The sequence below is a fragment of the Coregonus clupeaformis genome, chromosome 23, assembly GCF_020615455.1.
Source record: "Coregonus clupeaformis isolate EN_2021a chromosome 23, ASM2061545v1, whole genome shotgun sequence".
In the NCBI taxonomy this organism is placed as follows: Eukaryota; Metazoa; Chordata; class Actinopteri; order Salmoniformes; family Salmonidae; genus Coregonus; species Coregonus clupeaformis.
Window position 1 is genome coordinate 53,377,374 of NC_059214.1, and position 16,514 is coordinate 53,393,887.

Sequence of the window (16,514 nt, forward strand, 5' to 3'; positions counted from 1 at the left end):
AAAGCCTTTATTAAGCTGTGCTTATGTAACCCTTTATAAAGCACAAGTTTGTCATATTTGACATTGGTGGTTATGTCACACAGTTATGCCACATTTGTGAACCCTTTATAGAGCCTGACATACGGTTATAGATGATTTGTGACACATTTATGTAGTGTTTATGAAGGCTTTATAAGCTGCACTTCATTCAAAGAGGGACCAAAATGTTTCTGAAGTGGCCGCTGACTGAGAACAAATCAATATGGAAAACAATAATCTCATCTAGAATGCTAAAATCACATCGTTATCTTCACTAAAGTATTATTATACTTAATCATTCGTTTTATACAACAAATAGATGCAAACCCCATAACTGGGAAGTGTACGCCCCCCAGAGATACAGTTATGTTGTTCCACCGTCTTTAATGACATCACAACATAGTAACGAATTTGACATGATTGTTCTTTAAATCCCCACCAACCATTTCCCACATTCTTTGAAGTAGGAATATTGTTTCATTATCCACTTTTGGATGTTGGAGTCTTAGTGTGAAGACTTCCTTTGTTCCACAGGGAAATTCCCTCTCCCAACACTGCATGGCACGGAAAAGGAAGTTTCTGCAAGGAATTTATGACCGGTCATAAAACTGGCACCCAGGAGAGGGGGTGTTCAAACCTTTGCCTAGCCGGCATCTTTGATCCTCAGCCCATGAGGGCAAGTCATGACACTGTGGTTCAGCTGTTAACCCTTCTCTCCTGATTGACCCTGTTTGGGTGTAGCTGTTAACCCTTCTCTCCTGATTGACCCTGTGGTTTAGCTGTTAACCCTTCTCTCCTGATTGACCCTGTGGTTCAGCTGTTAACCCTTCTCTTTATTCTTCCCCTCCTCCTCTCTCTTCCTCTTCTCTGCAGGAGTCGGAAGATCCAGATCAGGAACATTCCCCCTCATCTACAGTGGGAGGTGAGTGTCTGTCAGTCAGTCAGTCAGTCAGTCCATCTACAGTGGGAGGTGAGTCTCTGTCTGTCTGTCTGTCTGTCTGTCTGTCTGTCTGTCTGTCTGTCTGTCTGTCTGTCTGTCTGTCTGTCTGTCTGTCTGTCTGTCTGTCTGTCTGTCTGTCTCTGTCTGTCTGTCTGTCTGTCTGTCTGTCTGTCTGTCTGTCTGTCTATGTCTGTCTGTCTGTCTGTCTGTCTGTCTGTCTGTCTGTCTGTCTGTCTGTCTGTCTGTCTGTCTGTCTGTCTGTCTGTCTGTCTGTCTGTCTGTCTGTCTGTGTGTGTGTGTGTGTGTGTGTGTGTGTGTGTGTGTGTGTGTGTGTGTGTGTGTCTGTGTGGTGTTATAGGCTTTGGAGTTTTGCCCGATTTTCATTTTGGATTTCTATTTGGAGATTGGTTCTGTTTGGGTGTGGCTTGCCCTGATTGGAATCATCCTCGTTGGTCAGGATGTGTAGGACCTTAGTCTTTAGTTTAACAGCGGCTTGCCCTGATTGGAATCATCCTCGTTGGTCAGGATGTGTAGGACCTTAGTCTTTAGTTTAAGAGCGGCTGGCCCTGATTGGTCAGGATGTGTAGGACCTTAGTCTTTAGTTTAAGAGCGGCTGGCCCTGATTGGTCAGGATGTGTAGGACCTTAGTCTTTAGTTTAAGAGCGGCTGGCCCTGATTGGTCTTTAAGAGCGGCTGGCCCTGATTGGTCTTTAACAGCGGCTGGCCCTGATTGGTCTTTAAGAGCGGCTGGCCCTGATTGGTCTTTAAGAGCGGCTGGCCCTGATTGGTCTTTAAGAGCGGCTGGCCCTGATTGGTCTTTAAGAGCGGCTGGCCCTGATTGGTCTTTAAGAGCGGCTGGCCCTGATTGGTCTTTAAGAGCGGCTGGCCCTGATTGGTCTTTAAGAGCGGCTGGCCCTGATTGGTCTTTAAGAGCGGCTGGCCCTGATTGGTCTTTAAGAGCGGCTGGCCCTGATTGGTCTTTAAGAGCGGCTGGCCCTGATTGGTCTTTAAGAGCGGCTGGCCCTGATTGGTCTTTAAGAGCGGCTGGCCCTGATTGGTCTTTAAGAGCGGCTGGCCCTGATTGGTCTTTAAGAGCGGCTGGCCCTGATTGGTCTTTAAGAGCGGCTGGCCCTGATTGGTCTTTAAGAGCGGCTGGCCCTGATTGGTCTTTAACAGCGGCTGGCCCTGATTGGTCTTTAAGAGCGGCTGGCCCTGATTGGTCTTTAAGAGCGGCTGGCCCTGATTGGTCTTTAAGAGCGGCGGGCCCTGATTGGTCTTTAAGAGCGGCTGGCCCTGATTGGTCTTTAACAGCGGATGGCCCTGATTGGTCTTTAAGAGCGGCTGGCCCTGATTGGTCTTTAAGAGCGGCTGGCCCTGATTGGTCTTTAAGAGCGGCGGGCCCTGATTGGTCTTTAAGAGCGGCTGGCCCTGATTGGTCTTTAACAGCGGCTGGCCCTGATTGGTCTTTAAGAGCGGCTGGCCCTGATTGGTCTTTAAGAGCGGCTGGCCCTGATTGGTCTTTAAGAGCGGCTGGCCCTGATTGGTCTTTAAGAGCGGCTGGCCCTGATTGGTCTTTAAGAGCGGCTGGCCCTGATTGGTCTTTAAGAGCGGCTGGCCCTGATTGGTCTTTAAGAGCGGCTGGCCCTGATTGGTCTTTAACAGCGGCTGGCCCTGATTGGTCTTTAAGAGCGGCTGGCCCTGATTGGTCTTTAAGAGCGGCTGGCCCTGATTGGTCTTTAAGAGCGGCGGGCCCTGATTGGTCTTTAAGAGCGGCTGGCCCTGATTGGTCTTTAAGAGCGGCTGGCCCTGATTGGTCTTTAACAGCGGCTGGCCCTGATTGGTCTTTAAGAGCGGCTGGCCCTGATTGGTCTTTAAGAGCGGCTGGCCCTGATTGGTCTTTAAGAGCGGCTGGCCCTGATTGGTCTTTAAGAGCGGCTGGCCCTGATTGGTCTTTAACAGCGGCTGGCCCTGATTGGTCTTTAAGAGCGGCTGGCCCTGATTGGTCTTTAAGAGCGGCTGGCCCTGATTGGTCTTTAAGAGCGGCTGGCCCTGATTGGTCTTTAAGAGCGGCTGGCCCTGATTGGTCTTTAAGAGCGGCTGGCCCTGATTGGTCTTTAAGAGCGGCGGGCCCTGATTGGTCTTTAAGAGCGGCTGGCCCTGATTGGTCTTTAAGAGCGGCTGGCCCTGATTGGTCTTTAACAGCGGCTGGCCCTGATTGGTCTTTAAGAGCGGCTGGCCCTGATTGGTCTTTAAGAGCGGCTGGCCCTGATTGGTCTTTAAGAGCGGCTGGCCCTGATTGGTCTTTAAGAGCGGCTGGCCCTGATTGGTCTTTAACAGCGGCTGGCCCTGATTGGTCTTTAAGAGCGGCTGGCCCTGATTGGTCTTTAAGAGCGGCTGGCCCTGATTGGTCTTTAAGAGCGGCTGGCCCTGATTGGTCTTTAAGAGCGGCTGGCCCTGTGCTCCAGGGACCATGAGAGGCCTCTGTTTAGCTGCTCCTCTGTGTGTGATAAAAACAAACCCTTTTATCTTGTTTCCTCTCTTTGCTTTGTTCCACTTGCTGTTACCTCCATATTACCAGTTGGTGGGTTTTTATTTTGGTGTGTTTTTTCTGGGGCTAATACAGTGGATGTCTATTAGGACCTAGAGTCTTGTTGCTAGTCAACTTTCAGTGGAAACCCCCATGAGTGTCTCTGAGACCCCTCCTGAAACCCCTCCTGTTTCGTTCTGATTGTCCGTGACCCCTAACCCTAACCCTCCGTTCTGATTGTCCGTGACCCCTAACCCTAACCCTAACCCTAACCCTCCGTTCTGATTGTCCGTGACCCCTTACCCTAACCCTCCGTTCTGATTGTCCGTGGCTTATTGGTTAGTCTGTGTCCCTGTGGTGGTGTGGTGAGGGCTAGGACAGTCTGTGTCCCTGTGGTGGTGTGGTGAGGGCTAGGACAGTCTGTGTCCCTGTGGTGTGGTGAAGGGTAGGACAGTCTGTGTCCCTGTGGTGGTGTGGTGAGGGCTAGGACAGTCTGTGTCCCTGTGGTGGTGTGGTGAAGACTAGGACAGTCTGTGTCCCTGTGGTGGTGTGGTGAGGGCTAGGACAGTCTGTGTCCCTGTGGTGGTGTGGTGAGGGCTAGGACAGTCTGTGTCCCTGTGGTGGTGTGGTGAGGGCTAGGACAGTCTGTGTCCCTGTGGTGGTGTGGTGAAGACTAGGACAGTCTGTGTCCCTGTGGTGGTGTGGTGAGGGCTAGGACAGTCTGTGTCCCTGTGGTGGTGTGGTGAGGGCTAGGACAGTCTGTGTCCCTGTGGTGGTGTGGTGAGGGCTAGGACAGTCTGTGTCCCTGTGGTGGTGTGGTGAGGGCTAGGACAGTCTGTGTCCCTGTGGTGTGGTGAAGGGTAGGACAGTCTGTGTCCCTGTGGTGGTGTGGTGAGGGCTAGGACAGTCTGTGTCCCTGTGGTGGTGTGGTGAGGGCTAGGACAGTCTGTGTCCCTGTGGTGTGGTGAAGGGTAGGACAGTCTGTGTCCCTGTGGTGGTGTGGTGAGGGCTAGGACAGTCTGTGTCCCTGTGGTGTGGTGAAGGGTAGGACAGTCTGTGTCCCTGTGGTGGTGTGGTGAGGGCTAGGACAGTCTGTGTCCCTGTGGTGTGGTGAAGGGTAGGACAGTCTGTGTCCCTGTGGTGGTGTGGTGAGGGCTAGGACAGTCTGTGTCCCTGTGGTGTGGTGAGGGTAGGACAGTCTGTGTCCCTGTGGTGGTGTGGTGAGGGCTAGGACAGTCTGTGTCCCTGTGGTGTGGTGAAGGGTAGGACAGTCTGTGTCCCTGTGGTGGTGTGGTGAGGGCTAGGACAGTCTGTGTCCCTGTGGTGTGGTGAGGGCTAGGACAGTCTGTGTCCCTGTGGTGGTGTGGTGAGGGCTAGGACAGTCTGTGTCCCTGTGGTGTGGTGAAGGGTAGGACAGTCTGTGTCCCTGTGGTGGTGTGGTGAGGGCTAGGACAGTCTGTGTCCCTGTGGTGGTGTGGTGAAGACTAGGACAGTCTGTGTCCCTGTGGTGAGGGCTAGGACAGTCTGTGTCCCTGTGGTGAAGACTAGGACAGTCTGTGTCCCTGTGGTGGTGTGGTGAGGGCTAGGACAGTCTGTGTCCCTGTGGTGGTGTGGTGAGGGCTAGGACAGTCTGTGTCCCTGTGGTGGTGTGGTGAGGGCTAGGACAGTCTGTGTCCCTGTGGTGGTGTGGTGAGGGCTAGGACAGTCTGTGTCCCTGTGGTGGTGTTGTGAGGGCTAGGACAGTCTGTGTCCCTGTGGTGGTGTGGTGAGGGCTAGGACAGTCTGTGTCCCTGTGGTGGTGTGGTGAGGGCTAGGACAGTCTGTGTCCCTGTGGTGGTGTGGTGAGGGCTAGGACAGTCTGTGTCCCTGTGGTGGTGTGGTGAGGGCTAGGACAGTCTGTGTTCCTGTGTTGTGGTGAGGGCTAGGACAGTCTGTGTTCCTGTGTTGTGGTGAAGGCTAGGACAGTCTGTGTCCCTGTGGTGGTGTGGTGAGGGCTAGGACAGTCTGTGTCCCTGTGGTGTGGTGAAGGCTAGGACAGTCTGTGTCCCTGTGGTGGTGTGGTGAAGGCTAGGACAGTCTGTGTTCCTGTGTTGTGGTGAAGGCTAGGACAGTCTGTGTCCCTGTGGTGGTGTGGTGAGGGCTAGGACAGTCTGTGTCCCTGTGGTGGTGTGGTGAGGGCTAGGACAGTCTGTGTCCCTGTGGTGGTGTGGTGAGGGCTAGGACAGTCTGTGTTCCTGTGTTGTGGTGAAGGCTAGGACAGTCTGTGTCCCTGTGGTGGTGTGGTGAGGGCTAGGACAGTCTGTGTCCCTGTGGTGGTGTGGTGAGGGCTAGGACAGTCTGTGTCCCTGTGGTGGTGTGGTGAGGGCTAGGACAGTCTGTGTCCCTGTGGTGGTGTGGTGAGGGCTAGGACAGTCTGTGTCCCTGTGGTGGTGTGGTGAGGGCTAGGACAGTCTGTGTCCCTGTGGTGGTGTGGTGAGGGCTAGGACAGTCTGTGTCCCTGTGTCCCTGTGGTGGTGTGGTGAAGACTAGGACAGTCTGTGTCCCTGTGGTGAGGGCTAGGACAGTCTGTGTCCCTGTGGTGGTGTGTCAGCATCACTGCCCACTCAGAAAGCCCAGTCACCCAGTTTTCCACTACAGTGTTCCCCACTAGCGCCAGCTACCAATTAGACTCATTTTCAGGCGGGTACTTTTTCCACTACTTTTTAATTCGCTATTTAGAAAAGTCTGCCAAGCTCTCTCCCGCAAATGTCTCTTAGAAGGAAGCTTGAAGACTGTAGAAGTCAGCAGACTCTTACAGGATTCTTTAAAGGCCCAGTGCAGTCAAAATTCCTGTTTTTATATCATATTGTACAACAGCTGATGAAACTAACACTGTAAAAGTGTACATTTTTGATGGTCATACTAAGGATACTTTAGCTATTTGATTTTGCAATTTAGGACCCCTTTAGGTATAAAAATAAATATTTGATGAAACATTGAATTTGGCCTTACTGCTATTAGCCCATAGTTTTTTTTAAAAGTGCCTTCGGAAAGTTTTCAGACCCTTTGACTTTTCCCACATTTTGGTAGGTTACAGCCTTTTTCTAAAATGTATTTTTATTGAAATTCTCCCCTTAATCAAGCTACACACAATACCCCATAATGACAAAGCAAAAACAGGTTTTTAGAATTTTTTGCTAATTTATTACAAATTAAAAACAGGTGACATTTATGTAAGTGTCACGGTTCAGACAGACGACAAGAGGACCACAATTGCGTCACACCAGAAAGTTTATTTAAACTTAAGGGGAAAGGGATGTAGGGAGTGAGTGAAGGCTCCAGGGGTTATCCCGTCCGATGTGCTGGGTCTGTGCCTCCCCCCAGTGGCAGCGATGCGTCCGATGACGCCGGTGGTTGGTGGTCCAGAAGTCCTGGGGGAGGAAACACAGACACAACGGGGCGGATGAAAACAGGCAGAAGTACAGTTCAAGGGAAATCCAAATACGTAGTAGCAAGGCAGAAGGCTGGTCAGAGTTACCGGGGGTCGAAGAGTAGTCAGGAGTCGTAATGGCAGAAAGCAGGTCTGGTTTTCCTGGGGCAGAAGAGTATCCAAGAATCAGGCAGGTCCGGGGTCACAAAACAGGGGTGAGCCAGAAGCGCGAGCACACAGGTTCCGGGTGTGAGCTTTGCAGACGATCTGACAAAGGAGAGCTGAAAGACGGGACTTTAAATACTGGGAGAGGTTAGTGGGTAATGCAGCGCAGCTGGCAGAGTAATTAGAGCCGAGCAGAGCAGGGACAGGTGGAGCTCGTTAGGCTGAGTAGAGAGAGAGAGATGAGCAGAGTGGAAGATAGTGGAAACACATAAGGTGGTAACCCGGTGGAGTGAGAGGGCTCATGACAGAACCCCCCCCCCAAGGGACGGCCCCAGAAGTCCCAAGAGCAACACCACGCCGGGCGGGAGGAGGGGAGCCGGAGGAGGGCTAGAACTCCTCCGAACGGTCCCGAGCGAACGCCCTCATCCTCGGAGGAGGCCGGAGGGCCGTGGTCGGGGAGATGGGACAGGTCCCGAGACAGGATCAGGCACAGGACAAGAAGCCGAGCGGGCAGGACGGTTAGGGATCCCTCTGGGGCGGCCCCCTACGGATTGCAGGTTGATCAGGATGCCGTTGGTGGAAGGCGGTGATGAGAGTCCTATCCACAATCCGACTAGCTGGCACCCAGGTCCTTTCCTCAGGTCCATAGCCCTCCCAGTCAATGAGGTACTGGAGACCCCTACCCCTCCGTCTGGACCGAAGCAGGCGGCGGACGGTGTAAACCAGACCACCATCGACGAGCCGTGGAGGAGGAGGACAAGGCGCAGCAGGGACCAGCGGACTCTCATGAACGGGCTTAATCTTAGACACATGGAAAGTGGGGTGCACCCTCATGGAATTAGGCAGTTGGAGCCGGACAGCAGTTGGGCTAATCACTCTTATGATAGGGAATGGGCCAATGAACCGAGGTGCCAACTTCTGCGACTCCACCCTGAGTGGCAGGTTCCTTGACGACAACCACACCCTTTGACCAACATGGTAGGTGGGAGCAGGGATTCTCCGACGGTTGGCCCCGGTAGTGTAGCTGGCAACGGATCTGAGAAGTGTGGCTCGGGCCTGTGACCAGGTGCGGCGACATCGACGGGCAAACGCAAGTGCAGATGGGCAAGTAACCTCCCCTTCCTGACTGGCAAATAGAGGAGGCTGGTATCCATAAACACATTGGAAAGGGGACATACCGATGGCAGAGCAGGTCAGAGAATTGTGTGCGTACTCCACCCATGTCAATTGCTGCGACCAGGAGTGGGGGTTGCGTGACCCAGGCCGGTATGACAGAGTGAAATTAAACCTGGTGAAGAACAGGGCCCAGCGGGACTGCCTGGAGTTCAACCGTTTGGCCGTGCGGATGTACTCCAAGTTCTTATGATCGGTCCAAACGAGAAATGGAATGGTGGACCCCTCCAGCCAGTGACGCCACTCCTCCAAGGCAAGCTTCACAGCCAGCAGCTCTCGGTTCCCTATGTCGTAATTGCACTCAGAGGGGGACAACCGACGTGAGAAAAAGGCACAGGGATGGAGCTTCCTATCCTCCGCAGCCCACTGAGAAATCACAGCACCAACTCCCACATCCGAGGCGTCCACCTCCACAATGAATTGCCGGTCCACGTCAGGCATCTGGAGGATGGGAGCGGAGGTGAACCTTACCTTGAGGGTACTGAAGGCCTTGTCGGCTGCTGGGGTCCAGGTGAAGGGTTGCTTGGTGCTGGTTAGAGCAGTGAGAGGGGCAGCAACGGTACTGTAGTTCCGGATAAACTTTCTATAGAAGTTAGCAAACCCCAGAAACTGTTGCAGCTTCTTTCTGTTCTCCGGAACTGGCCATGAAGTGACTGCTGATACTTTGGCAGGATCCATTTGGATACTTCCCTCTGCCACTATGTACCCCAGGAAGGCCACTGTCTTGACGTGAAACTCACATTTCTCTGCCTTGGCGTAGGGAATTCTCCAGAAGACGATGAAGGACTTGCTGGACATGGCGGGTGTGTTCAGACAGGTTTCTGGAGTAGATTAAGATGTCATCCAGGTAAACGAAGACAAACTTGTTTAACATGTCCCGCAGTACATCATTCACTAGAGCCTGGAACACAGCAGGAGCATTGGTGAGGCCAAAAGGCATAACCAGATACTCGTGAGTGGCCTGTTGGTGTATTGAATGCGGTCTTCCATTCATCTCCCTCCCGGATCCGCACTAGGTGGTAAGCGTTTCTGAGATCCAACTTGGTAAAAACAGTGGCTCCCTGGAGCAACTCAAAAGCAGAGGTGAGCAGAGGGAGAGGGTAACGGTTTTTCACTGTGATGTCGTTGAGTCCCCTGTAGTCGATGCAGGGGCGAAGAGATCCGTCCCTCTTCCCCACAAAGAAGAAGCCAGCACCAGCCGGAGATGAAGATGAACGGATCAATCCTGTGGACAGAGAGCCATTGATGTAGTCCTCCATGGACCTTCTTTCAGGAGCAGACAACGAATAAAGACGACCCCTTGGAGGGGCTGTTCCAGGGAGGAGGTCGATGGCACAGTCGTACGGTCGGTGAGGGGGCAGAGATGTGGCTCTAGCTTTGTTAAACACTTCTCTGAGACCATGGTAGCATTCTGGGACATGGGAGAGGTCAGGAGCGGAGTTAGTAGGTACTGGCCGAGCGGGTAGTGCGGCAGCAAGCAGGCAGGTTCGGTGGCAGTCCTCTCCCCACTCCCTGATCACCCCCGGTCACCCAGTCGAGCTGAGGGTTGTGCCGGGCGGAGCCATGGGTAACCCAGGATGAGGGGTTGGCCTGGAGAGGGTAGCAGGTGAAACTGGATAGTTTCTTGATGGTTTCCGGACAGACCCATCAAGACCGGGGCCGTGACATGAGTGACCGATCCGAGTAAGTGTCCGTCCAGTGCCCGGGCAGGAATAGGAGGTGTCAAACGGAGGTTCTCCAGTCCCAGTTGGCGTGCCAGCTTGATGTCCATTATGTTGGCTTCGGCGCCGAATCCACCAGAGCAGCCAGGGTGTGAGTTGAGTCAGAGAGGCGGAGGTGAACTTGCAGCAAGGGTTTGCGGTCGGAGGACTGGGTGGTCATTGAGCTCAACCGGACTCCCCCTATGCCCGGTGAGCTTCGGCCTTTTAAAGGGCAGGTTACCACACGATGTCCATCACCTCCACAATAGAGGCAGAGGTTTGAGGCGGCGGCGCTGGCGCTCTGCAGGAGTGAGAGAGGCTCGCCCAATCTCCATAGGCTCAGACTGATCAAGCTGACTTGGGTGAGTGGCAGTAGCTGACAGGAGCCCAGTCGGATCTCTCCGAATGCCGGTAGTTGGTGGACCTTGGCGCCCCCTCTCACGACGACGGGTCTGTATCCTTCTGTCGATCCGGACAGTCAGTGCGATGGCTTCATCAAGAGTGGAAGGCAGTTCATGGGAGACCAACTCGTCCTTGATATAGTCAGCCAAGCTATGGAAGAACGCGTCCACCAACGAGGGTGTGTTCCAAGAACTTCGTCTTGCCAGGGTTCGGAAGTCGATGGAATGGTCTGCGACTGTACGTCTGCCTTGTCGAATACTGAACAGTTCACGAGACGCCTCTGCGGTTGGTGAATCCAGGTCAAACACCTTCAGCATCTCCTCAGCAAACAGGTCGAAGGTTGCACATGCGGGGTTTGACGTTCGAACTCTGCTGTTCCCCAGAGTCGAGCTCGGCCCGTCAGGTGAGTGATGGCATACCCGACCCTAGCCCCCTCCGTGGCGAAGGTCCTTGGCTGCAAGGAGAACTGAAGTCGGCAGCTAGTCAGGAATGGCCGGACCTGGGTAGAATCGCCGTTGAACCGCTCGGGGTTTCCAATCTTGGGTTCCGGGGTAGCGGCTGCTATGACCGGGGCAGGTAACTCGGAGGCAGGGCTGGTGGGCAGACTGGCTGGGGGTAAGGTTGGTGAGGAGTTGGATGATCCTGGCGAGTTGTTGTTGCTGCTGCTGGGACTGCTGCTGGTGCTGCTGGAACTGCTGATGCTGTTGGTGGCCGACCTGAAGCAGAGAGGTGACGTCGCCGCTCATGCGGCCTAGCTCTCTCTCAGTGTGTTCCAGGCGTAGCATGGCGGTGGGTTGCTCAGGTTCTTCGGTTTCCATGTCGGGGGAAGTGTGCGCTGAGTCCATAATGGTCAGATCGTACTGTCACGGTTCAGACAGACGACAAGAGGACCACAATTGCGTCACACCAGAAAGTTTATTTAAACTTAAGGGGAAAGGGATGTAGGGAGTGAGTGAAGGCTCCAGGGGTTATCCCGTCCGATGTGCTGGGTCTGTGCCTCCCCCAGTGGCAGCGATGCGTCCGATGACGCCGGTGGTTGGTGGTCCAGAAGTCCTGGGGGGAGGAAACACAGACACAACGGGCGGATGAAAACAGGCAGAAGTACAGTTCAAGGGAAATCCAAATACGTAGTAGCAAGGCAGAAGGCTGGTCAGAGTTACCGGGTCGAAGAGTAGTCAGGAGTCGTAATGGCAGAAAGCAGGTCTGGTTTTCCTGGGGCAGAAGAGTATCCAAGAATCAGGCAGGTCCGGGGTCACAAAACAGGGGTGAGCCAGAAGCGCGAGCACACAGGTTCCGGGTGTGAGCTTTGCAGACGATCTGACAAAGGAGAGCTGAAAGACGGGACTTTAAATACTGGGAGAGGTTAGTGGGTAATGCAGCGCAGCTGGCAGAGTAATTAGAGCCGAGCAGAGCAGGGACAGGTGGAGCTCGTTAGGCTGAGTAGAGAGAGAGAGATGAGCAGAGTGGAAGATAGTGGAAACACATAAGGTGGTAACCCGGTGGAGTGAGAGGGCTCATGACATGTAAGTATTCAGACCCTTTACTCAGTACTTGTTGAAGCACCTTTGGCAGCGATTACAGCCTCGGGTCTTCTTGGGTATGACGCTACAATCTTGGCACACCTGTATTTGGGGAGTTTTTCCCAATCTTCTCTGCAGATCCTCTCAAGCTCTGTCAGGTTGGATGGGGAGCGTTGCTGCATAGCTATTTTCAGGTCTCTCCAGAGATGTTAGATCGGGTTCAAGTCCGGGCTCTGGCTGGGCCACTCAAGGACATTCAGAGACTTGTCCCAAAGCCACTCCTGCATTGTTCTGTTGGAAGGCATACCTTCGCCCCAGTCTGAGGTCCTGAGCGCTCAGTTTGGCCAGGCGGCCAGCTCTAGGAAGAGTCTTGGTGGCTCCAAACTTCTTCCATTTAAGAATGATGGAAGCCACTGTGTTCTTGGGGACCTTCAATGCAGCAGAACGTTTTTGGTACCCTTCCCCAGATCTGTGCCTCGACACAATCCTGTCTCGGAGCTCTACGGACAATTCCTTCGACCTCATGGCTTTGTTTTTGCTCTGACATGCACTGTCAACTGTGGGACCTTATATAGACAGGTGTGTGCCTTTCCAAATCATGTCCAATCAATTGAATTTACCACAGGTGGACTCCAATCAAGTTGTAGAAACATCTCAAGGATGATCAATGGAAACAGGATGCACCTGAGCTCAATTTCGAGTCTCATAGCAAAGGGTCTGAATACTTATGTAAATAACGTATTTCTGTTTTTTATTTTTAATACGTTTGCACATATTTCTAAAAACCTGTTTTCGCTTTGTCGTTATGGGGTATTGTGTGTAGATTGCTGAGGACCTTTAAAAAAATATATTTTGTTAAGCTGTAACTTAACAAAATGTGGAAAAAGTCAAGGGGTCTGAATACTTTCCGAAGGCACTGTATACTGTAAGAACATTTTTGTATTGATAAAAAAAAGCATATTTAACCCCTTTAATGTGATATACTATTTGTATTTATTATGGATCCCAAGGCAGCAGGTACTCTTCCTGGGGTCCAGCAAAGTTAAGGCAGTTATACATTTTAAAAACATTACAATACATTCATCAGGCCTCTACTCTACTACCACATATCTACAACACAAAATCCATGTGGACGTGTGTGTATAGTGCGTATGTTATCGTGTGTGTGTGTGCATGTGTCTATGTTTGTGTTGCTTCACAGTCCCCGCTGTTCCATAAGGTGTATTTATATCTGTTTTTTTAAATCTGATTCTACTGCTTGCATCAGTTACCTGATGTGGAATAGAGTTCCATGTAGTCATGGCTCTATGTAGTACTGTGCGCCTCCCATAGTCTGTTCTGGACTTGGGGACTGTGAAGAGACCTCTGGTGGCATGTCTTGTGGGGTATGCATGGGTGTCTGAGCTGTGTGCTAGTAGTTTAAACAGACAGCTCAGTGCATTCAACATGTCAATACCTCTCACAAACACAAGTAGTGATGAAGTCAATCTCTCCTCCACTTTGAGCCAGGAGAGATTGACATGCATATTATTCATGTTAGCTCTCTGTGTACATCCAAGGGCCAGCCGTGCTGTCCTGTTCTGAGTCAATTGCAATCTTGTCTCATTAGTGCAACTCCCCAACGGGCTCGGGAGAGGCCAAGGTCGAGTCGCTTCTTAACACCCAGCCGCTTAACCCGGAAGCACCAATGTGTCGGAGGAAACACCGTTCAACTGGCGACCGAAGTCAGCCTGCAGGCGCCCGGTCCGTCACAGGGATGAGCCAAGTAAAGCCCCCCCTCCGGCTAAACCCTCCCCTAACCCGGACGACGCTGGGCCAATTGTGTGCCGCCCTATGGGACTCCCAGTCACGGCCACTTGTGACACAGCCTGGGCTCGAACCCGGGTCTGTAGTGACGCCTCAAGCACTGCGATCCATTGCCTTAGACCGCTGTGCCACTCGAGAGGCTTTAACCCCTTTTTTTGGGCACTAAACTACTTCCATATATACTTCCTTTCAATACAACTGACATGTACATGTTTGTGAGAGTCTCACCTTTCCATAGAGGGGTCATATTAGTGTGTAGCCCAAACTGTTCGTACGCTACAAACAGAAGTTGACAGATTGGCTGTACCGACTTCAGACGAGTCCTCGTAAAGCAAAATGGGAAACTCCATTGTGAGAGTGTCATCTTTCCATAGAGTGGTCATATTAGTTTGTAGGTCAAACCGTTTGGACACTACAGATGTTTTTGTGAGAAGACCAATTTTGGGGATATCTTGTGGTTTGACAAACACGGCAGTAGCTCTGCCACCACCCCCCTGTGAAAGGCCCACTTTGGCGGATGTAGTGGATTGAGATGCAGCTCATGTAAAAAAACCTGATATCGTTTAAACAGACAGATTCTGATGTTTTTTATTTATTATTATGCTAATGTGATTTCTGCGGACATCGACTTAGTAAAAAAAAAAAAGGCTACATTCGGTTATTATGATATGTCTTAATAGCTGTGTAATATAATTCAGCAATGCAAGTCGTTACTCAATTTTTAGAATTGCATTGTATTAATTGCATTCATTTATGTTTCTAAAGTATGTCATTTTGAGAAGATTAGAAAATAGGATGCTGCCCCTTTAAGACAAACGTTCCCAAAGAGATAAACATGGCTACAGTAGGCTAGATGAATGCTAGCTGTCTTTTTGTAGCTTTCTTTTAGCAGACCATCAACAGTAGCCAGCATATTGATAGTATGTTCACTATTGAAGGTTTACTTTTGTAAATCAATTTCCCTAAAATAAATAAGCTCAGCTAGTAGATTGAAGGCCGCCATGTGAAGGCATCAATTGCTCGAGAAGTTGATTGGCGGGAGCGTGGTGGTGCTTGAATGAATGGCCAATCATATTGCTCAAATACAAATGGCATGCCATTTAAGCATGTAGTCTTCAATGGTAGACTGCGACAGAGCAGGTAAATATTGAACTGGATTCGGGACAGTAACTGACAAGATCCACTTTCTCTACACTGTTTTTACTGGCCCCAGCGGGCCATCGTTAATGTCGGACCCTGCACACAAAATAAAATAGATGAATGTGCCAGAGAACAATAGGCTAAGTGGATTTCGACTCATCGTTACCACATGATATGGGACATGCAAATTCATGCTCTTTCCCACCGTTTAGAAATTTGAATGCTCCCGAGTGGCACAGTGGTCACAGGCTGTCGCAGCCGGCCGCGACCGTGAGACCCATGAGACGACACACAATTGGCCCAACGTCGTCCGGGTTAAGGGAGGGTTTGGCCGGCCGGGATGTCCCATCGTGCTCTAGCACCTCATGTGGTGGGCCGGGTGCATGCACGCTGACTTCGGTAGCCCGTTGGATGGTGTAGGTATAGGGGGGGTATAGAAGGGGTACCTTGTACGGTGTTTCCTCCGACACATTGGTTCGGCTGGCTTCCGGGTTAAACGAGCAGTGTGTCAAGAAGCAGTGTGGCATGGCAGGGTTGTGTTTCGGAGGACGCACGGCTCTCGACCTTCGCCTCTCCTGAGTCCGTAGGGGAGTTGCAGCGATGGGACCAGACTGTAACCACAGCACACACACCCAGGCACTGCTCAGTTTGTGACTGACCGGTGCCTGTCCTATCAATAGATCACTAGAAGATGAATATTGTTCATTCTAGCTGGAAAGGGCTTGGCAGACCTTTTTCTGACAAGTTAATTTAAGTGGAAAAAGTACCCGGCTGAAAATGACTGTAATCGTCTGTATAGCCGACAGCCGGTGCTAGTTGACAACACTGTATTTTCTGATAGTTAAAAATACAATCTAGAATGTACCAGAGACCACAAATAGAGCTTTGTTCGGCAAATAAAAATCTTAACACCCCCCCCCAGCTCGGGGGAGCCTGGCTGGCTGGTGGAAAACACTGGCCATAGCAGCAGGGAGCAGGGAGCTATGCTCTCTCTGACATCATGACATCAGCCCAGCAGAACGGACAGTAACACTAACCCAGCAGAATGGACAGTCACCCAGGACTAACAGTAACTCAGCCGTAACCCAGGACTAACAGTAACTCGGCCGTAACCCAGGACTAACAGTAACTCGGCCGTAACCCAGGACTAACAGTAACTCGGCCGTAACCCAGGACTAACAGTAACTAGGCCGTAACCCAGGACTAACAGTAACTCAGCCGTAACCCAGGACTAACAGTTACTCAGCCGTAACCCAGGACTAACAGTAACTCAGCCATAACCCAGGACTAACAGTAACTCAGCCGTAACCCAGGACTAACAGTTACTCAGCCGTAACCCAGGACTAACAGTAACTCAGCCGTAACCCAGGACTAACAGTAACTCAGCCGTAACCCAGGACTAACAGTAACTCAGCCGTAACCCAGGACTAACAGTAACTAGGCCGTAACCCAGGACTAACAGTAACTTGGCCGTAACCCAGGACTAACAGTAACTCGGCCGTAACCCAGGACTAACAGTAACTCGGCCGTAACCCAGGACTAACAGTAACTCGGCCGTAACCCAGGACTAACAGTAACTCGGCCGTATCCCAGGACTAACAGTAACTCAGCCGTAACCCAGGACTAACAGTAACTCAGCCGTAACCCAGGACTAACAGTAACTCAGCCGTAACCCAGGACTAACAGTAACTCAGCCGTAACCCAGGACTAACAG

At 51.7% G+C, this 16,514-nt stretch overlaps 1 protein-coding gene across 2 annotated transcripts in view; it reads left to right on the plus strand.

The window, feature by feature from the left end:
- Positions 1 to 16,514, plus strand: part of LOC121537107 (insulin-like growth factor 2 mRNA-binding protein 2) — a 46,608-nt gene that overhangs the window by 17,207 nt on the left and 12,887 nt on the right. For both annotated transcript variants that reach the window (XM_045206761.1, XM_041844882.2), the window contains exon 3: positions 892 to 940. In XM_045206761.1, coding sequence (XP_045062696.1) covers positions 892 to 940 — 49 coding nt within the window. The remainder of the gene's footprint in view (positions 1 to 891; positions 941 to 16,514) is intronic.